The 25,246-nt window shown below is 37.0% G+C and overlaps 1 protein-coding gene across 2 annotated transcripts in view; it reads left to right on the top strand.

The window, feature by feature from the left end:
* Positions 1–25,246, top strand: part of COL5A2 (collagen type V alpha 2 chain) — a 373,443-nt gene that overhangs the window by 328,253 nt on the left and 19,944 nt on the right. For both annotated transcript variants that reach the window (XM_027590566.2, XM_027590567.1), the window contains 23 exons: positions 689–742; positions 1,731–1,775; positions 2,475–2,528; positions 5,565–5,609; positions 6,725–6,778; positions 8,991–9,089; positions 9,420–9,464; positions 9,582–9,680; positions 10,901–10,954; positions 11,186–11,293; positions 12,374–12,427; positions 13,014–13,112; positions 14,259–14,312; positions 15,160–15,258; positions 15,368–15,421; positions 15,530–15,583; positions 17,049–17,102; positions 17,836–17,889; positions 20,535–20,579; positions 20,910–21,008; positions 22,339–22,446; positions 22,762–22,815; positions 25,052–25,105. In XM_027590566.2, the coding sequence (XP_027446367.1) occupies positions 689–742; positions 1,731–1,775; positions 2,475–2,528; positions 5,565–5,609; positions 6,725–6,778; positions 8,991–9,089; positions 9,420–9,464; positions 9,582–9,680; positions 10,901–10,954; positions 11,186–11,293; positions 12,374–12,427; positions 13,014–13,112; positions 14,259–14,312; positions 15,160–15,258; positions 15,368–15,421; positions 15,530–15,583; positions 17,049–17,102; positions 17,836–17,889; positions 20,535–20,579; positions 20,910–21,008; positions 22,339–22,446; positions 22,762–22,815; positions 25,052–25,105 (1,539 nt within the window). The remainder of the gene's footprint in view (positions 1–688; positions 743–1,730; positions 1,776–2,474; positions 2,529–5,564; positions 5,610–6,724; positions 6,779–8,990; positions 9,090–9,419; positions 9,465–9,581; positions 9,681–10,900; positions 10,955–11,185; positions 11,294–12,373; positions 12,428–13,013; positions 13,113–14,258; positions 14,313–15,159; positions 15,259–15,367; positions 15,422–15,529; positions 15,584–17,048; positions 17,103–17,835; positions 17,890–20,534; positions 20,580–20,909; positions 21,009–22,338; positions 22,447–22,761; positions 22,816–25,051; positions 25,106–25,246) is intronic.

The following is a 25,246-nucleotide window of genomic DNA, read 5'->3' as shown; positions in this document are numbered from 1 at the left end:
AAAGAAATACTTGCTGACTTGTAGTTTAAGGGAAATCTCTTCTCTCCACATTTCCAAACCATGAAATGAATGGGCTCTGACATGTGGAGAGAATAAATATTTGTATGTTTGCAATATGTTTTAGATAAATAGAATTGGGTATTTGGATTAGCATATTTGTGAATTTAATAGCATTAAGATTTACTCCTAGATCTCAAAATTCCCGAAAAAAAAATTACACATCTATCAATCTATCATCTATCTATCAGAAAGCATGGCTGATATTCGATAAGTATATACTGGCTGTCCTCTGTTTTGAGTAGTTGAACTTCTGATTAGAATGCTTGCTGCTGTACTAGTTATTATTTTGAATGTCTTCCCCAGCTATAGCCCATATTCTATAACTGTATAACCTCCACAATTACTTGTCTTCTCTAAAACCACCATAGATTTTTCATCTGTAGCTATAGATTAACTTTCTGTGAAATCACAAAAATCTGAAAGGTGAGGACATTGCAAGTTAAGAATGGTACTTTAATTTTCTTTGAATAGGCTTTCAAAAAATGTTGAGAATTTGAAAACATTCTGGGTAACAACTTTAAATATCCATTTTTATAAGACACTTTCTGTGAGCTTATTTTTGGTTCTTCTTTTATATATCTGAGAATTAAAAAAGCAGTAGCATACAAATTTATATTTTTCTCCTTAGGGACACAAAGGTCTTGAAGGCCCTAAAGGTGAAGTTGGAGCAACTGGTTCCAAGGTAACTGTATAAAATCTAAATCTGACATCACCATTGCATTTCTGGTTTGCTTCAAGTGCCTACCAACTTTTCAGAACCCCCTTAAATTTTGGAGGAAAGAAGAATATAAAAAAAGAGATAGTTGAGTAGATAAATATATTTTTTCATAGATGAGTGGCAATAGATTTGGCAGGATACATGACATGGCTTAACTTTGCCACCAAGATTAGACATCATGGCACTGGGTTTCTGCCAATGTAGGATGGGCGCTTTCCTCACATGAAGATGGTACTATGAATTCACCTTTTAAAACAGTCACTGTTTTATTTCTTCAAAAATATCTGAGAGGTTTAAATAATTTATTAGCTCCATTATTTAGTACCCTTTTGATTCCAGGGTCTTCTAGCTATTGTTTCTTCCCAAGATGTGTTTATGTTCCTAGAGAAAGAAAGAGACCATAAAAGAAGTACAGAGGACATTTTAGTGGGAAGCATCATGTGAGATATATGAAAATATATACATATATATTTGTGTGTGTGTGTATACACACACACATGTATATAAGTGTGATGTATGTATGATATATGTATGTGTACATATATGTGTGTATATATATGCATTAGCTTTAATTATTTTATTTTTAAACTTCTTATAATCTTAAAGGAATATTAGTCAATTTTAGCTTTCTGAAGTTTTACTTGGACTAAAGTATTATCAGACATAAACATATAATTACCTTTTTGATACTAATTAATGTGAACAGATGTGATAGTTTCATCAATCTTGTTTACATCCTCACTTTTATCTTATTCTTTTTTCTATAGAAATTAAATTGCCATTGCATTTTAAGAAAAAGTAATACAACAATTTTGAGTTCCTTCATTTCAAGTATGCCTTTCAAATGCTCAGTTTGAAAATACACTTTTAAAATGACACACACATGGAAACAGTGATATGAATATCAGTTGTAGGTTTTTTGTACTATAATGTAATCTCATTTTTGCTTTAGGGTGAAGCTGGCCCTACTGGTCCAATGGGTGCCATGGGTCCAATGGTATGTATCAATTTAATTCTTTTTTTTTTTTTCTTTTTAGACTATATAAAGAGAATGTTTAAATGGAAAACAAAATGATGTGGAGAAAGTATGTTAGCTGATGAAGTAATCTTGCTTACCAGCTGATAGACAAGCACACCCAGAGAATTGCACCCTTTGAATAGAAAAGACTTCTTGCCCTTGTTTGTTTTTCTTAACCATTTAATGCTCTTATTCTTTTCCTATAGTTAGTGTTCAAATCAGGACTATTGTAGATTTAGCCCATTTTAGCTACATTAAGTGAAATCTGTTCAGGTAAGAGGTGGTAGGTTATATATCCCCACAGGTAGAGATTTTTTTTTTTTTTTTTTAAGATCTTATTTATTTATTTGTCAGAGAGAGAGAGAGAGAGAGAGCACAAGCAGGGCGAGTGGCAGGCAGAGGGTCAGAGGGAGAAGCAGACTCCCCGCGGAGCAGGGAGCCCGAGGTGGGGCTCCATCCCAGGACCCCGGGATCCTGATCCGAACCGAAGGCAGACACTTAAACGACTGAGCCACACAGGTGCCCTGGTAGAGATTTTTTCAAACCCAAAGTTGCCCCTAGAAATACTACTGTTTGGTAGCCAATTGTATTGAGTCTCAGTCGAATTGAGTGAGGTAGTCAAACTACCTTAGAATTCAAATAAGATGCTTCAAAGGTGTTTTTCTCTGTCACCTGTAGGGCCCAAGGGGAATGCCGGGAGAAAGAGGGAGGCTTGGGCCGCAGGGGGCTCCGGTAAGTATGCGTATCTCAACTCACTCCGATGAGCTGAATATGTCTTTTAAATGAGAAGATAGTACTGGTTGCCTACTTTTTGATTTTTCAATTTTTTCCTTGCTTTTTCTTTTGAAATAATTTCATGTTTACAGAAAATTTGCAAAGGTAGTATAGAGAGTTCCCGTGCACGCTCTGCGTAGCTTCTGTTAATGTTAACATCTTATATAACCACTGTACATTTGTTGCCTACTTACATTAATACCAAAGTTAAGAAAAGTATAAAAAAAAACTATAGCAGCACGGAATGTAGTCCATGGAAAAAATATAAAATTTGGAATAGTAGTAAAATTATGATAATAGGTACCATTTATCAAGCAGTTATTATATGCCAAGCATTCTTCCACACTTTATTTCATATTCATCACAATCCTAAAAGGTAAGTACTATGAGTGTCCCCTTTTTAAAGAGCTGAGTTTCCTGGTCATCTGTCTTTATTTTATTATTTTTAAAATATTTTTTATTTATTCATGAGAGAGAGAACATGTGAGCAAGAGCATGAGCAGGGGGGAGGGGCAGAGGGTGGGAGAAGCAAACCCCCCACTGAGCAAGGAGCCCGATGTAGGGCTCGAACCCAGGACCCTGAGATCACGACCTGAACTGAAGGCAGACACTTAACTGGCTGAACCACCTAAGCACCCCTGTGATTTATTTTACATGTATAGATTGAGGAATGCCCTTGCTGTCTGCCTATGTACCTTGAACCTAGATAGGTAGGGGGCATATTCCATTGATTCTCTTCACAGCTCTCTGAAGGTTAGGCTGTACTTGCTAATATTTCAACCTTGCAGTTAATTATACTGCACCCACTTTAATTTGGACAATTAAGGACTGCACCTAGCCTCTATTATGACGAGATCTTATCATCCCTATTAGTATTCGGAACCCCAGGTTTACAGCATCCCCTGCTGTTACCCCTAGCTACAGAAGACAGCCACCTTAGAATTTCTCAATAGTACCAAAGTCAGAGCCCTGGTTGGGGAGAATTGAGACCCTCTCACTAGGCTCTTGTAACCCTTTGAAGATAAAGTGTCCTCTGGAAACGTAGAAACTACTGTAGAATGTAGTCGGCTGTTGCTTATCCATCCTTACACAGTATATCCGATCTCGTATGTTCACTTCTCTGTGCTTTATTCTACTATCTGCCAAGGCAGTTTTGGCAATGCTCCGTCACTGAGTGTGGGCCATTGCTCTTTCTAAACCATCTCCCATGTTAACACCATTTTTTCAGAGTCTTTATCAGAGTGTTAAATATGTATCATGGGAGAGTATTTCCATATTATTAAAGTTCTCCACTTTATGTCCTTTCCCTCACGATCTGGTACCCTCAGGACCTACTTCCACACATTCTCTTTTGGATTCTGCCTCTACATGATGTAAGGGACTCATAGCTCCTTTGGTGTGTCTCTTTCCTCTTTTACCAGAAGTGGCTTTTCCTCAACTCAGTTAATTTGTGACTTGATGCTAGTTATTGATCTGGTGGCTAAGCAGCAGGGGCAGGTGGTGGTGGTGGTAGCATATATTGTCTGGTAAAGTAGAGGCTTCCGCATTATCTTTAAGTGAGGAAGAATAAGCTGTTAATGGTGGGAATTTCTACAGGCCCACAGACTTTGGAGTTGAGATTTCGAAGTTCCCGATGCCAAATTTCATTCCTTCAAATCAAGGGCCCTGACCATAGGGCGTAACAGACTTTCTGTGGTTGAGAATTCAACCTTGTCAAGAGCTCTTGAAGCTTTATCAAGTCCTGGGTCCAATCTTCAGCTTTTTCTTCTGATTGTAGAAGATTACAATATCTTAAAGTGCTTCCAAGGAGTCTTATATTGATGATAAATCACCATTAGCCTTTCAGTGTCTTTCTCCAATGTATTCATTCAACAAGATCCATGCAATTCCATCAACTTGATAATTGCTACTTCTTCAATCCTTCACGAGCGTCTGAGTTATGTGCCCATAGCCCTTTCTCTTACACTTGTCCCTATCTCAGTTTGCCACTGGAGACAATATCTATTGCTGCATTGCCCCAGGATGTCAAGAGTGAGTCATGCTTCATCTAGATAGTCAGTGAGGAATCCAGCTTTAAATTCCCATTTTAGAGTCTGCTTTCTTGTACTTCTTCAGGCACCAATGGTATTAGGGTGTCAGATCAGGTTTCCTAGGAAACAGCATCAAAGCAAAGACTTGTGTGCAGGGAATTTATTGGGGAGTGCTCTCAGAAGCTACATTTGTGAAGAAATGAATAAAAAGCAGGGTTTGTCACAAGGAGAATTTAAGCTGTATACAATTACAACAAAGAGCCCAGTCTCCATGAGTTCTCAGTTCCATGAGAACTGTGGGGTTGGGATGGCTCATCAGACTTGTCTTGAATGGAGGGGTGGGGGGCAGCCAATCCTTTGTACTACCGCATTGACCTTGGAAGAGGCATAACCTTGGGAGTGCTAACTCCTTTGCTGAGGGCAGTTGGTGGGAGGGTCTTAACTATGAGCCATCAGCTTACAACACTTCCAGCAGTGGTAGAATGATTCCTTCAGTGCTGAAGGAAGATCTAGATGATCACCATAGCATTCACTACTACTTAATTTCCTCTGTGTGTATGTGTGTGTGTGTGTGTACTTTATTTTGCTGTTGTTTTTACGAGGAGGACATTCCTCCTCTGAGTTAATCTGCCTATTAGAAAGACTTAGGTGTATAAAATTTCATTGTCTTTGAGTTCATTTGATTGCAAATCATACATTCAAATAAAAAGGATCATTTTAATCAGTTCCATTTTTTTCTCAATCTTGATTTTTCTTTGTTATTGTTGTAAGGATGGGTGTGTTTATTACTACCCTATCAATGTTGTACAAAAATGTATTTTTATTGCTATTGACCCAGTTAAGGTTGTTGTCAGTTAATATTTATTCTTCAGTTTTTAACATGGAAATTTTTATAAAACAAATGAATTATGAGCAAATACTATAGAAAATGTAATTGTATCTTGTCTCTTTTTCTCCTAATTAGGGACAACGAGGTACACATGGTATGCCTGGAAAACCCGGGCCGATGGTGAGTTGTACTACTTTCATATTCACTTCATTCATTTATTCTTCCATTTGTACATTTGTTAACATTTACAGAGCACTCACTGTGTCCCAGATACTTGGAATAAAAAAGTGATAAACGCATAGTACTTATCTTTGGATACTGCCTTGTCTATCAAGGAGAGATACATCGATTAATATTGTAGCATAATGCTGTTGCCCAGAAGTGCTATGCTGTACAGTGTAACTTGAAGTTCAAGTATGGGAACCTACCTGTACCTACACCTATAGTGAGATACAGATATTAAGGAAGACTTAAAGAGGAACAACTTTCAAGCTAAGTCTTGAAAGATGAGTATATAAAATGAGCAGTAATATAGCATGGTCTATAGGATGGATAGATTAAAAAAAACATGATGAGCTCAGGAAAATACAAGGAGGGTAAATCAGATTTGAAATTATTTGCCCTTAGGATCTTTCCCGCCTTGTTCTTCATAAAAAGGAAACAAAAAGATAGGAGGAAAAAATAAGAATAGTTTAAAAGGGATTTTATTACTGTAAAACAGATGGAATTACAACACAGTCCTCAAAGAAGAATCAGGATAACCTGGAATGGAATTCCTCTTACACTCACTCATTTCCTTTAAATCTGGCCTTTAAATTAATGGTTTAAACTCTATGCACACTTTCCCAAATATGGGATAGTGACAAATATCCACATATTAGCCTGAAAAAAAATCGCTCTGAAATACCCAGATGATTCTTAAGCATCATTTTTATAAAGTGCAGTCCTGGATTTTGGTACAAAACCTAACTTTCTAAAAACTATACCACTTAGTTAGCACAAAGAAAGTACATCTCTCAAGAAGCAATTGTTTCAAATAATTTGTATTTGTGACTGACTTATTCTCTAATACACTACAACAAGTGTTTAATACCACTGGACGTGGCTTTTAGCACTATTCCATACCAACGTTGGAAAGTACTTATAATAAAATGACATTATCTTTGTGATTTGAAAGTACTAAGTGGATTAATCCTATGTGTCAAAATGCAGAATGTTGTCAAAGAATGAAAGATGACTCAATTAGATATTGATTAAAAAACATGTCTGATCATTTTTCTGGTTTCTTTTAATAGGGTCCCCTTGGGATACCTGGATCGTCCGGTTTTCCAGGAAATCCTGGGATGAAGGTAAAATGTTAATATATTTAGCTCTTGATTATAAGAATTACTTGATTATATGAATCCTGAAGTGAAGGATGACATTTCATTAATTGTATGGAGGTTGCTTACCTAAGGAAAAAGCCTAGAGCATTCTCAGTGTCTAATACGGTAGGGAAAAAAATAACTGTAAAAACTTAAAAATGAGATTACTAAACGATATGTAATTGAAGGAGAATTACTGATAATCATACAATTGTAATATCAAAGAATCTGTTGTGTTAGAACTCTAAGCTAGACAATTGTAACAGCTGCAAGGAATAAGAACTTAATCTGAATTGGAACTCTGTTCTTGGATACAGTGCCTGGCAGTAATAAATAGCAGAATGTTCTAAACAAGAGGAGGTTAAAATAAATTAGAGGTTGTCAAAAGGCTGTTCTCTCACGCAATGCTGGCTTTCACTCCTCCCCCTGCCCCTACCATTTACACAACCCATTAAAGGAATAGTCAGGGAGGCTTATTTGGCTTTCCACATGGGAATGGATTAAAGTACTCTGTTGGGATGATTTCCATTTGTAGGGAGTCACAGTTTGTTCTTTCAGTGTTTTGGATGATAAATGCAAGGATTACAGTAGGAGATTGTTAAGATTGTATTAGCTAGATTAGTGAATACATTCAGAACACCTCTTTCAAATGTTAAACAACACAATACATTTGACTACCCCTCACACCCAGTTTCCCCTTTGCAATAATTTTCTTCATCTCACAGAAGGGATTCACTCACAAGTTTCTGCTGTACAAAAATGACTGTAGCTACGGCAATCACCTCACTTCTCTCAATCTTGTCTTCTCATGGAATTTCGTTGAACGTTAAGTGATGCCCTCAATATAGATCCAGGCTTCTTGTGAGGAGTGCTACTCAAATGGGCTTTGAACTTGTTGTTTGAAACCAACAACAACAACAACAAAATTTCAAATACTCTGAAATGTGAGCATCATCAAGTCAAATTATCCTTCAGGCTCTCTGTAATGCTGTCTTTAAACTCTGTGCCACAGAGATGTGGCTGCTTTAAAATGATGCCCTAAGTCATTTCACTAACCAGTCCCTTTTTTTCTGTGCACTTGGTCTCCTAGGACCTTCATGAGGCCCCCTCTGTTTCTGATCTGCTCCCCTAAGTTCTAATCCTTTTGCTCCTGACTCTAGCCATGGAGGGCCCACCTTCCCTATGTCCCCTGATCAAAATATGCAAAATCCCTTCCCCTTTCGTGTGAGACCCTCTACCCTCAAACTGAGCTCTGGCCAGAGAATTAAGGATAGAATACTCACCATGGCCAGGACTAAGATTTAGCAGAAAGTGGTTTCTGCTCCTACTGTGGCATCTAGATAAGACTCTTAGAATCACAATTTATACAGCAGTTCACTCTGCATACTTGTTTCTCCTCCTGGGGTTTTCTAGCACTGGCTGTTGGCTACTGAAAACTGCTAAAAAAGTCAAACACTTTGCAAAACTGTTTTTCTCAGAAATTATTTGCCTAATCTATCCCCACCTCCCCAAGCATAAAATTCCCAGATCTTTGTTTTTGGCCAGGATTCTGCTATACCTGTTAAATTCTTCCATGATCTCTGTTTTTCCAAATGAAGAATAAACTTCCACATCCAGTTCTTTGTATTTCAAGGATTCAAGGGAGATTTTATATGTCTTATTGGCACTAATGAACACCCTAAGGCTTAGAATTTTAGTTCTAAAATTCCAGGTCCAGGTCCCTCTAGGATTAGATCTACGTAAGGACCTAATATATTATGTAAAATACAGAAACCCACTTAGCTTTACATTTCAGATAAATAAGGAAAAATTTTTCATACAGGTATGGCTCCAATATTGCCTGGGACAGACTTATACTTAAATTATTTGTTATTTATGTCAATTAGAATTTAACTCGGCATCTGTACTTTTATTTACTATCTGGACCGTTCTCTTGGGTTGAAATAAGAGTAGCTATCAGGTAACCTTGACCACTTGGCTCTGCTGTTAATGCTGCAGATATCCTCACACTCGAAGGGTTAGGAAAGTGAGTCCACTCCTTAAGCTAGGTTAGGCACACATCCCTTGTAGACCAATTTGTGCTCATGACCGCTTTAAATGCTGGAGGATAAAATGTAAAGCTCCAAATAAGCAATAAACTTTGAACCACACCACGTTTATATTTTTCTTAAATTAATATTCTTTTGTGCCCCATTAGGGAGAAGCAGGTCCCACTGGAGCAAGAGGCCCTGAAGGTCCCCAAGGGCAAAGAGGTGAAACTGGGCCACCGGGTCCAGTTGGCTCTCAGGGTCTTCCTGTAAGTTGCTAGCACATTTAAGAATGATGTTCTTAACAGAAAGCTTGATGTGTTGTATAACATCAGAACGAAGGCAATCTATTTTAATATATCTTCTTTGAATTCTGAATGCTTGCGACTGATTTAAAAAAAACATATTTCTCTTGTCAACTCTGCAACATTTTGTCTATTTTTATGGAAAGGGAACTAGTTATAAAAGTGAGTTTTATGATATAATGGTGGTTGATGTTTTTATAGTAATTTTCTGCCTCCTTTTGGAATATGGGTGGACATCCAAAGACCACTCTAAACATGGCTTAATGTCTTATAAACTTTTCATATATCTTTTAGGGTGTGGTAGGAACTGATGGGACACCTGGTGCCAAAGGCCCAACGGTAAGTAACTAACTGCATTCATGCCGCGAGAAGCTCCAATGGACATAATCATTTGGACATTGACCATAGACTTCTACAAAGGTCTGTGCTCATCATGTCACTCTTTCACTCTGCTAGGGCTCTCCTGGTACCTCGGGTCCTCCTGGCTTAGCAGGGCCCCCTGGGTCTCCGGGACCTCAAGGTAGCACGGGACCTCCAGGAATTCGAGGCCAACCGGTAATGTCCTTTACAGTAATCACCGTCCATTAGCATAATCCACCTGAGATCACCAAGGAAAATAATATTCAGTGAGATGCAATGAAACGTAGATAATGTGACTTATCTGCATGAGGCAGTTGAAGATAGAAATCTTTGTAAAGTGGAAGCCAAATGTTGTTAATGAACAGTTTAGGGGTTTAAATTCAAAGGGGAACATTACTGTGTTGTTTTTGGATTTTAGTGGGTTTTTTATTTAAAATAATAAGGTCGTGATTTGATGGTCTTCCTCATAGAATTTTATCAGTAGTTGAATAATAACCATTATGGAAATATTTTTGCAAGCCAGTGTGAAGAAATGTGGAGGTTAGAATGACAGTTCAGTGAAAAATGGATTCAACAGCCATTTCTTGAGAGTCATCGTGAAGAGTGACCCCACCGTATTGTTCAAATTGAGTGAATTTTCATATTTTGTGAAATTATTTATTAGAAAAAGTTATGAAGAGCCCATAAGAAATAAACACATTGAGAAGTTGTGTTTATATATTTTTAGCTTGATATGTAAAAATTAAAACTTTCTTAGCACTACCTAAAATAAATACTTAGAATTCTGTTCCAAGTAACTTAGTTATGCTAACAAATCCTTTTAAATGCTGGTGACAGATTTATTAAAACACGAGTGTTGCTGATATTTCACATTCGATGTTATCATGTTCTCAATTTAGCAATCTGCTTCCCACTAGTTTAGCTGGTGTTTAAAGACACACATACATAAAACCTCTGAACACTCCCAAGATGAAATGCCCTATTTGAAGTTGTCAAACTGTCAACAAAGAGAACATAAATATAAAATTATTTTGATTCTGGGTAAATAAGTCTATTTCCTAAAATAAACCTGAAATAGATTTATCTGTAGAAGTTGTCATTGTTAGTTCTAATTTTAATTAGCAAATTGGAAAAACTGAATAATTCTAATTTTTCTAGTATGCGTGATGAAACAAACAAGATTTCAAAAATAAGTCTCTTGAAGACCACTGTAAAATAGACAAACTGCTACCTAAATATTACTAGATTTTATAAAATTTCGCATACATTCTACAAGACTTGCAAAATTTAAAAAAAAAATGATAATACAGACTCAGCTGCAGAAAGTTTTCAAGACCCATTTACTGTAATTAATTAAAGCAGGTTGGACTGGCCAAAAGTCCTGGTTCTCATACCTATTCATACTTTTATTTTAGGGTGATCCAGGAGTTCCAGGTTTCAAAGGAGAAGCTGGCCCAAAAGGGGAACCAGTAAGCCTTCATTATTTTTGTTTAAATGATTAAGAAGAGCATAAATATTGTCCAGGAGTGGACAGGTCAAAACGCTCAAGTGTTTCAAATAATAACAATGACTAATATACCTTTGGATGGAAACAGTTTAATATAGTTTCAAATTTGTAACTGACTTCATTGAATGAAGCTTTTGACTATAACTCCCTTGTACTCTGGCTCTTTCTGGTAACCTCCTTCTGTTTTTAATAGGGGCCACATGGTATTCAGGGTCCAATAGGCCCAGCTGGTGAAGAAGGCAAAAGAGGTCCCCGAGGTGATCCAGGAACAGTCGGTCCTCCAGGCCCAATGGGAGAAAGGGTAAAATTTGAATAATAAAATAAATTCTTAGAGTTGTGGGGGAATTACATGGGTAAGTTTTGGGATAGTAAAGAAAGCTAGAGCAGTTAAAAGAAATGCTTGCAAGTGCATTGCATTGTCCAGTATGGCTGTCTGTGAATTCAAGGAGCCAACTGTTTAATTATTGCTCATTCATTCATTCATTCATTCAACTAATACTGATTGAACAACTACATTCTGCCAGTTTGCTATATTAATATATTGATATATAGTTGATATATTGGTACTCAGTGAAAAAGAAGGCTGCCAGCCTTCATGTGGGGGCTAGTAAACAATAGCTTGTTCTAGTGGGGAGGTAAACAGTAGTCAACAGACAAACAAAAATATAATTATACATTTTAGTAAGTGTTGTATACACTTAGGAAATAACAGATGATGTGGTAGAGAGTAACTTTGAGTATATGACAATAGTGTAACATTAGATTAGGTGATTAGGAAGTAGGATTCTTTGGGAAGATGGCATTTTAGCTGACATCTGAAGATGAGGATGAGCCAGAAAGAGAACTTAGGAGAAAGAACATTGTCAGCAGAAGAAATGGGAAATGCAAAGGCTGGAGGCCAGGAGGGTTGGTGATTTCAGAGATTAGAAGATGTTGCTGTGGCCGGAATGTAATGAAACAGGTCTGAAAGGGACAATGGCATTATCACCTTACATTTGTAGAGACTTTCAGAGAATGCAAAGTGCTTCACATAGAAGACAATACAGATGCATGTTATCATTGACATTTTTATCGTAGTAGATGGTGCCATTCTTTGCTGCTCATATCTAGATATCAGTTTTCCTCTATGTTTAATTTTACAATGAACTGTTAGTATAGTTCTTACTTTGAATAATTTTTGGCTCAGTACTTATATATTCTCCAAAATTTTAAATTTCTTTCCATGTAGGTAGGTTTTTTTTTCCCCTTATACATACTTGTTGCCATGTTGGCTTGATCACAGCTCCTAAAACCTTATAATACTAAAATTAAAAATTACCCACTCATTATACATTTCAAGAACATCAACAACAATAAAGAATCACATTTTGGTCATTTATAGGGTGCTCCTGGCAATCGTGGTTTTCCAGGCTCTGATGGTTTACCTGGACCAAAGGTGAGGTTATCCCATCGACGCTGATACTCATGTGGCTGGTGGTCCAAAAGATGCCATTGTCCAGAATAGCGATCTAGCTTTGGTCCACATGGGGGCAGATCCAGAAAAGAGTCAAACACAGACGTCAAGCCTAATGTCAAATACCTCTTGTGCAGTTTCTATATTACAGAGGGCTAGGGAAGAAGGATAATGGTTGGAAGCATGTAGAAGTTTATTTTCAGACTTTCTAGGGACACTGCTGAGAAGAAAAGGTCATACACCTTTCCTTTAGCTGATATATAGAATTTTCTTTATCTAGAAATTTAGACTCTAAAATTTTGGTATTTTTTCCCCAAGTTTAGATTATCGGAGTGGTAATCTAAACATAATTTTCATTAGTTAATGATGAAAAACCACTATTCTTTAAGAAAGACAAATGAGAATAGAATATGTAGTGATACTTTTTGTAACTTTGTAACTACTTGATAAAGTATTTGTATGGTATACTAGTGCTTTGATTTGTAAAACATAAATTTTATATTTCCTTGCTTTTATTTCCTGCACTATTTTCTTGTTTTCTGACACATTCTGCTTTGCATTGGAACAGGGGGCTCAAGGAGAAAGGGGTCCTGTGGGTTCTTCGGGACCTAAAGGAGGTCAGGGGGACCCAGGACGGCCAGGTGAACCTGGGCTGCCAGGTGCTCGGGTAAGAACACAGCCGTTTGCTACATCAACCCAAGAGAACTGCTCCTGAGAACTCATCGAAAGGACTTTTTTTAATTGAGCTAGTCTTGACAAGTGGGAGCATGTCTTTGTTTTTGCAATTTTGACCTGACTCACTATTTTTAAAATACTGGTTTGTTATTTTTATCATGTTTATAAAATACAGCCATTTCTAGTCTCCCTTTCTCAAAGGAGTATGCATTAATCATTTTGCCACTTGACATGAAAGAAAATCCCGTTTGTCAATATTTATTTTTTTCTTTACTTGCTGACAAATAATTTATTGGTTTTGGCAGAGAGAATTCCTGATAAATTTCCTCTTGACCAAATGTCACTTAAAAATTCATTTGGATTGTGGAATTCCACTCATATTCAGTTGTCAACAATAGTCCTCAAAGAGAAAGGAATTATACAAAAAGTTGTTGGATGGAAATGTACATTTGGCTCCACATAATCTTGAACACAGTGTGAAATATATGAGTAAAAGTCTATCATAGCCCTTCCTCCTTCTACGTAGGAAACCAACATTTTCTTAGAAATTCTTCCCTAGATACCTGATAAAGTTTGTATACCAGCTGAAAGAGCAGTCAATATTGCTTATAATAAAAAATGACCCCTGACTGTAGACCACATTTGGACTGGGAGGACTATGAATTATAAAAACCTGGTAGGAGGCATAGCTTTGGGTGCCATGAGTTTGGAGTAACTAGTACCTGCACATTCACCTTGCCAGGATCAGTATACTACATTCAAGGTACTCTTACAAATACTGGTTACATGAGATTTCTCAGCCAGAGTGGCTCCTGTGCCCACCATGTAGACTCATTTCCTCCCATGTGACCTCTCCAGTGTGGGAGGCTGTGCTGTAAGGGCTCCCCCCACCAAGTGAAGAGTCCCACGTGGTGCTGCCCGTTGGCACGCTGTGTTTTCTGCCCTGCATTCCTTCCAAAGCCAGCCTAGCTGAGGTCCATGATTGGCCTGTGAGTTTGTCTAGAGGAGCCTAAGGCCACTGAGAATGGGCATTGCAAAGTGGAACTGGATCCTTTTAACATAGTACTATTTTTACTCTCTAGAATCTTTACTTCAGTTGCAAGTCAGTAACAAAATGACAATTGCTTTTAATTTTCAGGGTCTGACGGGAAATCCTGGTGTTCAAGGTCCTGAAGGAAAACTTGGGCCTTTGGTAAGTATTTTACATAAAACTCCTTAGGGTGCCTGGGTGGCTCAGTCAGTTTTGCATCCAGCCCTTGATCTCAGCTCAGGTCTTGATCTCAGGGTCATGAGTTCAAGCCCCACGTGGAGCCTACTTAAAATAAATAAATAAACACAACTCCACAACCATTAATATTGCTCAATAGACCTACAATTTAAATGGTAAGATGTTTATTTGAGGTTAATGTTTTTAATAGGGTGGATGATATATACATGTTTAAAATGCCGAAGCAAATTCATAAGATCTTCATATTTTAAAATTCACCAAAAATTGATCAAATTTAATTGATACAAATGTTTGAGATTGAAATTGCTTCTCTGACATCAGTGGCAAAAGTTGAAATTATGTATTCTTCCAGTATTGGTCAAATATGTCTGTTAGAAACATTCTCATTTCTTGATGTCCTCCCAATTGTATAGGTTTAAGAGACAGGTAGGTATGACTTTTGACAGCTCATATATTCTGGGCCCTTCCTTTATGCCAAAAATGTGAAACAGAAGTACCAAATTTTCATTATCACAAGCTCGAGTAAATTAAAGAAGAAAGAAAATTTTCCCTATGAATATGAGAGTGTAAGGAGTTGTGAAGATGAGGTTTGTGTATAGAGAAAGAGTGATATCTCTGTTCTAAATACTCAAAATACTTCAGCAGTTGTTTTTAAACACTCAACTATTCTTATGCACTAAGTAAAAGGTAAAGGATAATCTAAAACTTATGGAACTTGTATAAAAGTAAGGAAAGGCAAGTGATGTTTTGGGCGATACGATATTCAGAGAGAATTTACATAAAACTTCCTTTGCTCCTGTGAATTTTGTAGGGTGCTCCAGGGGAGGATGGCCGGCCGGGTCCTCCAGGCTCCATAGGAATCAGAGGGCAACCTGGGAGTATGGGTCTTCCAGGCCCCAAAGGTAGCAGTGTGAGTACAGTGTCTAACAGGTTTGCTATCTCATCGTAATCCTCACTTGAAGCAGCCATGTTTTGAGCAAATTGATTGAATTTTAAAATAGTTTCTAATTTTTCTTTAGGGCGACCCTGGAAAACCTGGAGAGGCAGGAAATGCTGGTGTTCCTGGGCAGAGGGTAACTATACATTTTCTGCCAAGAGGAAGAAATATACATATATGTATGTATGCAATTATCCAAGTGTCTTGTGGCCTCACTTCACATATTATGTCTGTGTGATATTAGGGAGCTCCTGGAAAGGATGGTGAAGTTGGTCCTTCTGGTCCCGTGGGGCCCCCGGTAGGTGATCTTTCAACGAGAAGGTATTCACATTGCATTTTTCATTGATGTTTGTTTACAGCCTGACTTTGAGTAAGTTTCAGGGGAAGTAAATAAGAAAGTACAGGATTGAAGAATTTCAGTTATAATCTTTTCTTTTGATTCCTGTTCTGGTACCTTCTGCCTTTTTAAATGGAGTGATTGGACTTTTTATTTTAAACTTATTTAAAATGTTGATGGTAAAAGCAACCTCGTCATCTTTATGTGTTGAAGAATATGTCAACTGAGGAAAATCAGTTTGACAAATGTTTTGACAAATATTTTGTACTGTCTTTTATTAATAATATACAAATACTGAATTATACCTATATTCTTCTAGTGATGTCTTATAGAAGTTTATTTAAGCTGACTTATTTTTTTTTGGAGGACTAAAAAATGAAAATTTTTTATCCTTTAAGGTACATTTGCATCCGAGGATTCGAAAATGAAATATTTATCAGAAATATTTTGGCCTACTTATTTGTTTGCAATGGGGCAATTTAGATATCTTTCTAAAATGTTAGCTTTGCTTTCTTCAGTTGTTCTAGTGCTTGAAACCTTGATTAATACTTTTTACGACGCTGAGAAATAAATTGGAAGAGAAATACAGGTTTCCCCCATTATCTGAAAGTAGAGTGTTCCTGGGAAAACTTTTATAAGCTGAAATGGTATAAAGCAAAGAAGCAATTATCATTAATTTATATGGAAAATTTTCTTAAAATTCCCAGACTCCAAAAAGAACCTCTCCTAGGCTTTTTTAATACCTTAGGATGTATCTTGTTCTAACACATGCACAAAATAAATGTAGGTAAAACACAGATGCTCACAGACACAGGTCGGCGCTCTGGTGGCTTGATGCTGAGATGCTGAGTGTGGTTCCCCAGGAAGGAGGAGCTTGTACCGGCCACTCTTTTGGTCCTAGGGGTGCACTGCCTCTGTGACAGCTCACTGCAAAAAGATGCTGAATGCTTTTTTTGCTTTTTGCCTTCTTTCACGAAAGCAAAAATTCTCTTCAGATTCCTTACAGTTAGCAGAAAGCTAATATTGACCTTCCATAAAAGTGAAGTGCTAGAACACGAACTTTGGAAGAGCAGGGGATACTTGTATTACCTGCTTAGATTAGATATAAGAAAGTAATGAATTTTTCCATGTTCAACTTAACCAATTTCCCACAATTTTATGGTTGGCTCTAGACATTTTATGTTTGGATCAAAAATAAACATATGTCATCAGTGTCTTTGCTGGCTTTGGAAGATATTTTCTCACCAGCAGGGACTTCTACCAATACCATTCAACTATTTCATTATAATGCTAGTTCATTATCTGGTTAAAGTGAAAACATGTGATTAGAAAAAAGGCAAATATCAATACTTCTGGTAGGTCACAAAAGCAGGAAGCAGGTATAAAGATTGGTTCTACTCATGATTTTCTTTCCTTCCTGACTTAGGGTCTAGCTGGGGAGAGAGGAGAACAGGGACCTCCAGGCCCCACTGGCTTTCAGGTATGCACAAATTCATTTTTCCATTTCTTCTACCATTAATTAAACTGCTTTTTTAAAATATGAAAAGATATGGTCAAATGATGTGAAATTCCACAATTTTCAAAAAAGTCATCCCTCTTCTAGTAAATAGATAAAATGGATAAAACCCAACATTTTTGTTCAGAGAGAAGGAACAGACTTCCCTGAAAAACTGATCAAAATCCAAAATTATTAACAAATTAAAAATTATAAAATGTTTTTGTTAAGCTTTATTGAACTGTTTTAAGGTTTATCTAGTTTTACAGACAAAATATCTTAAAATTTTTGTTAAACAAATTTTTAAAATTTATCTAAATATATTGTATGGGAAATTATTTAATAATGGATAATGATAATTTGGTAAAAAAAAACACTTTCAGGAGTGACTTTCAGTACTATACTGGCAACCTAAAATATTGCTTTCAGACCCATAAAAACTTGACAGATGTTAAGAATCTCCAGTTAGATTCTTATCTTTTTTTTTCTTTTTGCTAAGTGGTGTCCAAATGAAAATCTAAACCTATAAACTGACCGGTTGCTGCATTATGGTAGAAGATAGAGTTTTCTTATTCTGTTTTGCTTGTCTTTAAACAATATCTTTTGCTTGAAAGTATAGTCATGGAGGCCCTATGAATTATAAAAGGTAAACTATTAACCCTAGTGGCCTATTAAACTTTCACCAATTCACAATTTCATTTTCTTCCTTTTCCTTTAGGGGCTTCCTGGTCCTCCAGGGCCTCCTGGGGAAGGTGGAAAGCCAGGTGATCAGGTGAGTTCTTTTAAAATAATAATAATAATAACAATAATAAAAGTTGCTGGGCCATTACATCACTTATTACATGTGAAGTACTGTCCTGGTTTGCTTTATAAATGGTCTCTCTTTTAATCCTTAAAACAACCCTATATATCTAGGTACTAGTATGATGCCTATTTCTCAGATGAGGAAAATGAGGCACAGACATGTTAGGTGACTTTCCCAAAGTCACACAGCTGATATAATTTGAATCCTGGTGGCCTGCTTCCCAAGACTGTGTTTTTAATCACTAAATATATATCTTCTTATAATTACAGAGTTTTACTGGAGGCTTTATAAATGGTTATAAACAGATACTGTTTTATTTCTATTATTTTACCAGGACATCAGTTAATTTATTTTTCTATGAGTGATTTGTTCATTCATTTGACCATTCAACAAATATTTGCTGAGCACTCTGTGCTTAGCTGTATTAAGCCCTGGCCCTAACCAATTGAACAAGATGGACACGAACCTAGCCTTTATATTACATCATAGTAGGAGATAGAGAGTTTCTGGGGAGGCACTGTGTGTGTGGAAACATAGAAGATGCACCGAATTCAGACTTGGAGATTTAGGAAAAGTTTCCCAGACAAAGTAGTATCTTTTATGAGTAAGGAGGGAGGAAGGAAGGTAGTAAAATACTCCAGAAAATGTGAACAGCAGGTGCAAAGGTTTTGTGATCAAATGAAGGCACTGAAAAAGTTGGCAAGTCAGGAATGCATAGTATAGGTTGATGTGGAGGTGAGGCTGGACGGTGAATCAGGAGTCAGATTATGGAAAGTCCGAATTTGAGTGTAATTTGTTCGGATTCTTCTTTTTTTAAAAATGTTTTATTTATTTATTTGAGAGAGAGAGAGCATAAGAGAGAGAGCGAGCACAAGCAGAGGGGAGGGGTAGAGTGAGAGGGAGAAGCAGGCTCCCCGCTGAGCAGGGAGCCTGCGGGACTCAATCCCAGGAGCCTGGGATCATGACCTGAGCTGAAGGCAGATGCTTAACCAACTGAGCTAACCAACAGGCCCCCTGTTCAGTTTCTTCTAATGGAAGATGATGAAGGGCTTTTAAGTAGGGAGTAGTACAATTAGATTTGGGTTTTAGGAAGATCACACCACGTGGAGGACAATACATTGCAGGGGAGAAAACTGGAGGCCCACTTGATACACTTTTTGTTTTGTTTCTTTTTTTTAGTAAAAGGCAAGGCTTATTTGAGGAACTGACATAAAAGGTGGGTCACTAAGTCACTAGCAGCAGTGATGTTCTAGTGTGACTGCCACCAGCTTGTGTGCAGGTGCTACATGCAGAGGAAATGCTAGCCCTCCATTTTAGAGGACGTGACATTACTGTCCAAGGACAGCACATGCTTCTTCATGTTTCACTTCCCCTGGCATCATCCTGGGTTGGGGATGGAGGATAGACACTGATGCCTCTAAAGTGAAGACATGTATCCATGTGCCCAAGAGAACTCTTCTATCACGCTAGTGAAAATTTCTCATGATGGAGGATTACAATGGAAGCAAACATATTGAGTATATTGAGATTAACATTTGTGATTTTGTAAACATAGACGGTAGTGGTTTTAGGTTTCATTGTTATCTGTTACCATCCAAACTATCAGACATATGTTACTTTGTCAAAAATATACTCTATTCAGAATATTGCAGGGTGTTATAGTGCAAATCAAGACACTGTGAATAGTGCACTATCTGCCACAAAATTGCAAGCCACATCATATTTAGAAATCGCAAGATGTACCATTACTTACATATCACTACAAAACACCACATGATGCTGATAAAGCTACCACGATGTTTTCTTACGAGATAAAATATTATTGAAAGAACTCTCGGATATATTTATATTTAGGTTTTCTTTTAAACCACATATGACCCATTAGCATAAATAAAAAGGAAAATGAGAGATAAATAATTTGATTAAATCATTCTTAAAACTTGACATTCAGGACCAACCTAAAGTCTAAATTAGTTTTCATCCCAGTCTTTGATGACCATGACTTTCTACACAACAGCTTTCTTTGTCATTAGTTATTATTTTTAATCAAAGAGAGAGATTTTGAACTTTTTGGCAAACTTTCTTTTAGTTAAGAATAAACTGAAACTTGTAACATAGCCATGACTGCACTAGTTAGAACCCACAATTCCTGGTAGACTGCACTGTCCATAGTATATGGTCAAAAAAAAAAGAAATATTTACTAAATTGAATGAGATCAGCTCTTTATGGCTTTTTATTACAGTTTCCTTTATTAAAATGTTCTCACATTAAGAAATAAAATTACTAGATATTTTGTTGTCTTTAAAAAAACCAGCGCACTCTGAGATAATACTTCGGATGTTTTCATTTGCATGTTTTCATTGCCCAAAATCAAGGATTCGGCTTTAATAAACATTTTTTTTTCTGAAAAAATAATTTCCTCCATCCATGTATGGGATATCCCCTCATTTATAAAAGCATACATATTTTTCTTTCTTCAGTATTATGGGCTTATTCAAACTTCTACTAGTACATTAAAAGAAATTAGGTGTGTGGTATGGAAAGATTTCTAATAAATACCTAAAAATGAGCTCAAAGCGTTTCTTAAAATTTTTAAAATTATATTTTATAGGGAGTTCCTGGAGATCCTGGAGCAGTTGGCCCATTAGGACCTAGAGTGAGTACTTTCTCCTTCATCATTAACTTTGTTTCCACTGCCTTCAGTTTAAAAAAAAAAAACACAAAAACTTTTATCATAAACTGAGCTTTAAGAATTAAAATTATTTCCCTTGATGAAAATAAATCTTGTGAGAAAATCCTGTGCTGCGAAACTAGTATATTCTTATTTCAAGTTCATTTCTTATCACTAAATTAGAAAATTGAGCCTCATTAGTGGCTAATTTCTCAGTTTTTATCCAGTAGAAGCAGTTTTGCAGATTTCCAGAAACATTTTAACCCACTTTCCGAACAGTCGCTAAGCTTGCTTGACATCCCAATGTTGCACTAGGGAGAACGCGGAAATCCAGGTGAGAGAGGAGAACCAGGAATAACCGGACTCCCTGGGGAGAAGGGAATGGCTGGGGGCCACGGCCCTGACGGTCCAAAAGTGAGTATGGCGGTGAGCTGGGTGCTTCAGGATGTTCCAAGAGTTATAGCCCAATAAACACATGATGGAACTAAAACGTAGTTCTCTTGTTGTTGCAAGATAATTCGATTATATAACTTTCTTCTTCAACAAGGGTTCAGTGAGCATCTACTAGGCTTTCTCCTTGGCACTTAAGAGTCAGCTGAAAAGAAGTCACTTTTCTGTGATGGGATTTAGGGTTTAGTGCACATAATGATACATTCTCATATAGAAACCCATTCCTAATATTTATTTATACAACTTTTACTAGTGACTTCCATTAATAAGCAGAGGCAAAAAATAGACAATTGGATAATTCCATTAATAAGGAGAGGCAGTAAATAGAAAACCATATAATTTATTAAGAGATATTCCTAATTATACGCTCCATTTTTTTTGTCTCAGGTTCTGCTTACTAACCATAAGAAAGTATGTCATTTTTGAAATCGGAAAGTAAAATACATCATAAGGCAAAGATCAGTACCATTTCCTTTGGGTGCCGTTTAAGAGTGGTAGAAGACAGGGTGGTCAATTTCGGTATAAACAAAGTAGAATTTTTCATGATCATATAACTTTAGGTCCCTTATCATTTTTAAGGTCCAGAGTGATTACATAGTATCTGCTTCAATTTAATCACTGACTTAGCCTATAAGCAAGCTTAATATCACTGACTTAGCCTATAAGCAAGCTTAATATCAAGCTTAATATCACTAACTCTCATTAGCGAGAGTGAAATACTGGCTAAAAGTAATGTCTTCTTGTCGGAGGGGGAGACGAACCATGAGAGACGATGGACTCTGAAAAACAAACTGAGGGTTCTAGAGGGGAGGGGAGTGGGGGGATGGGTTAGCCTGGTGATGGGGATTAAGAAGGGCACGTTCTGCGTGGAGCACTGGGTGTTATGCACAAACAATGAATCATGGAACAGTACATCAAGAACTAATGATGTAATGTATGGTGATTAACATAACAATAAAAAATTAAAAAAAAAAGTAATGTCTTCTTTCTTTATCAGGATCCCCATGATGTTGTCAAAGAAAAAGGAAGGCAACTATTATTTTTATTTGAATTGATGCTCAATTTCCCCAAAGAAAAAAGTTGAAAACATAAATCAACAAACAGAAAGGCCAAGTCGTTTTTATTTCAAAAAATGACCTCAGAGGCAATTTTCACAAATGAAAAATATAAGCACTAAGCTGAACCATTTGAAATCGCTGATATTCCACTCTTTTTGACTTACCAGCAGAGAAATTTCATGTGGCTCCATCTTAATACTGTATTGGTGAGGTCACTTATTGTTGGTTCATTTTAGGGCAGTCCAGGGCCATCGGGGACCCCTGGAGATACAGGCCCACCAGGACTTCAAGGTATGCCAGGAGAGAGAGGAATTGCAGGAACTCCGGGCCCTAAGGGTGACAGAGTAAGTCTGTTGTTTTGTTTTGTTTTAGTTCATTCATTTAGGCTTTCTCAATTCCTCCTGAAAATTATTTCTTGGCCAGGCTTTTACATCTACCATCCTAAGTCACAAGTCAATCTTCCCTCTCTCTCTCCCTTTCTCTTTCTTTTGTTCAATATCTGTATTTATTGAGAAAAATACACAATGCCAGGCACTGCTCTAGGCTCAAGGGGATATAACTCTGAAGAAGAGAGATCAGCCCCTGGCCTCCCAAAGCTTCCACAAAGTGGGAGCAAAATATAATTAAGTGAATGAATGGCGTTTTGTGTGTCTCCCCAGGGTGGCATGGGAGAGAAGGGTGCTGAAGGCACAGCTGGAAACGATGGAGCGAGAGTAAGTGAGACCATTTCTTTTCCCGGCTAAGCTGGGAATCAACATCATCATTCTTATGTGAATTTGCTGGAACTTTCCAAAATAAAGTTCGTTGTGTTCACACATGGTCAGGGTTTGGAAGATGATGAATTTGGAGCTTTGATGTTGATCAATCACGGATATTCATTTTGCTTACTTTGAATTAGAGCAAGCCAAAATGTGGTTATTGTTGAGGGAATGAAATAGAACACATTTTACCACGCATATGAGAACAGTGCTTTAAGCAGTAGGGCCCTCTTTATCTTTCTCCATCTTCTTTTTTTATTTCATATGCAATGTTTATTTTTGTTCGAGTGTTAGTCTGATGAGCTCTTCTAGACCTCATTCCAGGGCAGGCATGTAGAGTTTTGCAGAGTAGCCAAGTTGAGGCTTGAGTTGGCTGGACGTTAGGGGTGAGAAAATTACTGCACGATGAATCGTCATTAATGCTTTCATCAGTAAAGAGGATGAAGAAGTGAAATGTAAAGAAGGATGGTCGACCCCAACGCATTGTTTAATGTCATGGCAGAAGCTGACCTTTAACAAGCTTTTCATTCTCGAGCATAGAATACATTTGCAGTTCTAAGGACAGACTGGATATAATTTTTTAGATGTTAATGAAATTATTCTCTCATGTAAGAGCAGATAGATACAGCTGCTCCGACGTTCAGCATTTCCTGGAATAATTCCCGATATTTGAGGAATAATTTCTGTTTCAGTGTGACATGGTTTGCTGGTAGTTGTCATTCTGTGCCGTGGTAAGAGCACTTGTACCATAAAAAAGAGCTCACATCGAACCGTCGTTAACATATTGATTTGGCACATTGAGCCACTGTTAATGCACTGATTATATTAATTTTTGATAAAGACAATAAAGTAAAATAAAGAAAAGTTTTAGTCTGAGTGGTAATTATCCCTTTTTTCTTTTTTCTGAAAATCTACTTAAGATTGACATGCTTAACTTAGCAAATTATGAACATGAGATGTTTCTTGCCTTGTAGTTAGCTCTAATATTTGATTTTGTATTTCAAGAAAGGTCTAAGCAAATCTGGCAGGTTGTTTGTATCTTCTGTCATAGATGGTCTGTAGCGAGTAGTAAAGTAGTGCAGTGCTATTTGAGGGAGTGTTGCATCGACAGTTTATTTTAAGGTGAAATCTGAAATACGTATCTGTTGTTCCTATGAACTAACTTTAAAATGCAGTGTAATAGAAACAGGACTCGAGCAATGACTGCTTTATTTTCAGTAAAGACAGTACATTGCTTTAAGGAGGAAGCAGAGCAGACCACTTGCTGTAATCCCATAGTAAAGGGAAAAAAAATGAATAACATGTTTTCTCTGTAAGAAAAAAAAGGGGGGTGAATTTAATGAAGTGATCTTTATGTTTAATCTGATTCTTTAAGGAAATATATTAGGTAAATTATTGGAAGAATATTGTTCTATTATAGATCTAGAGAATATATGGTCACAGTTTTCTCATGTTCTTATAAGAATATAAATTTCAGAAGTCCTTTTTGTTCCTTAAATTCCTACCATAATACATACAAAAGTTAAGTAACAAAAGAATAGTTGGGCTGCATATGAAGAGGCCATGCACAAATATCAGATAGAAAATTTGTTCCAGAAAAGACTCCACTATAGTCCAGTTTAAAGATTGTGACCACATGTCAAGAAGACCCAGTTTGAACCCCCATGTGATAGCTCCCTAAGCTCTGAGCATAAGGAACCCCAACCTCAGTGTAGTTGGGTAGTCACACTCCTCGTAATCTTAAGAGAATGTAGAAAACTCAATGCTCTATCACAGTTTCACTTAAAAAAAAAATAGAGTGGTACTTCATTCATCTAATTTAAGAATATAATATTCTATACAAAAGAAGAAAAGCTTTTTTCACTCTACACTCGAATTTCAAAATTAAATAGGCCAGGAAACATAGAAACATTGTAGAAGAGTAGCATTAATTTGGAACTAATGTTTGAAGACAGTATCATGTAGGGATGAGTTGAGATGGATGAAAGAGTTTAGAACATTTTGTGGAGAACACCCAGGAAATTCTTAGAGTAAATAGAAAAATCTTAAGAATATACAAATTATATCATTTATTATAGACAATGTTTTGCAAAAGCAGCTAAGCTATAACAAAATGGTACCTTATTTGTTTAATCATGGAGGACTTCATTCCTTCTCTTCTTCAGTATGTCTATGTTCTGTTCATTGACAGGGTCTTCCAGGTCCCTTGGGTCCGCCGGGTCCTGCAGGTCCCACTGGAGAAAAGGTAAACTGATGTTATGTGGGCTCCAAGTCAGGAAGTCTGGATGATCGCTCTTTCTCATGCTGTTTTCTCTTTCATAACATGTGGTAGTTGGGCAAGATCATCTCAGAGTTCTCCCCACCACCTGCCCTACACATAGCACTC

This window comes from Zalophus californianus, chromosome 3 (genome assembly GCF_009762305.2).
Source record: "Zalophus californianus isolate mZalCal1 chromosome 3, mZalCal1.pri.v2, whole genome shotgun sequence".
Lineage (NCBI taxonomy): Eukaryota > Metazoa > Chordata > Mammalia > Carnivora > Otariidae > Zalophus > Zalophus californianus.
This window is presented reverse-complemented; position numbering and strand designations above follow the sequence as displayed.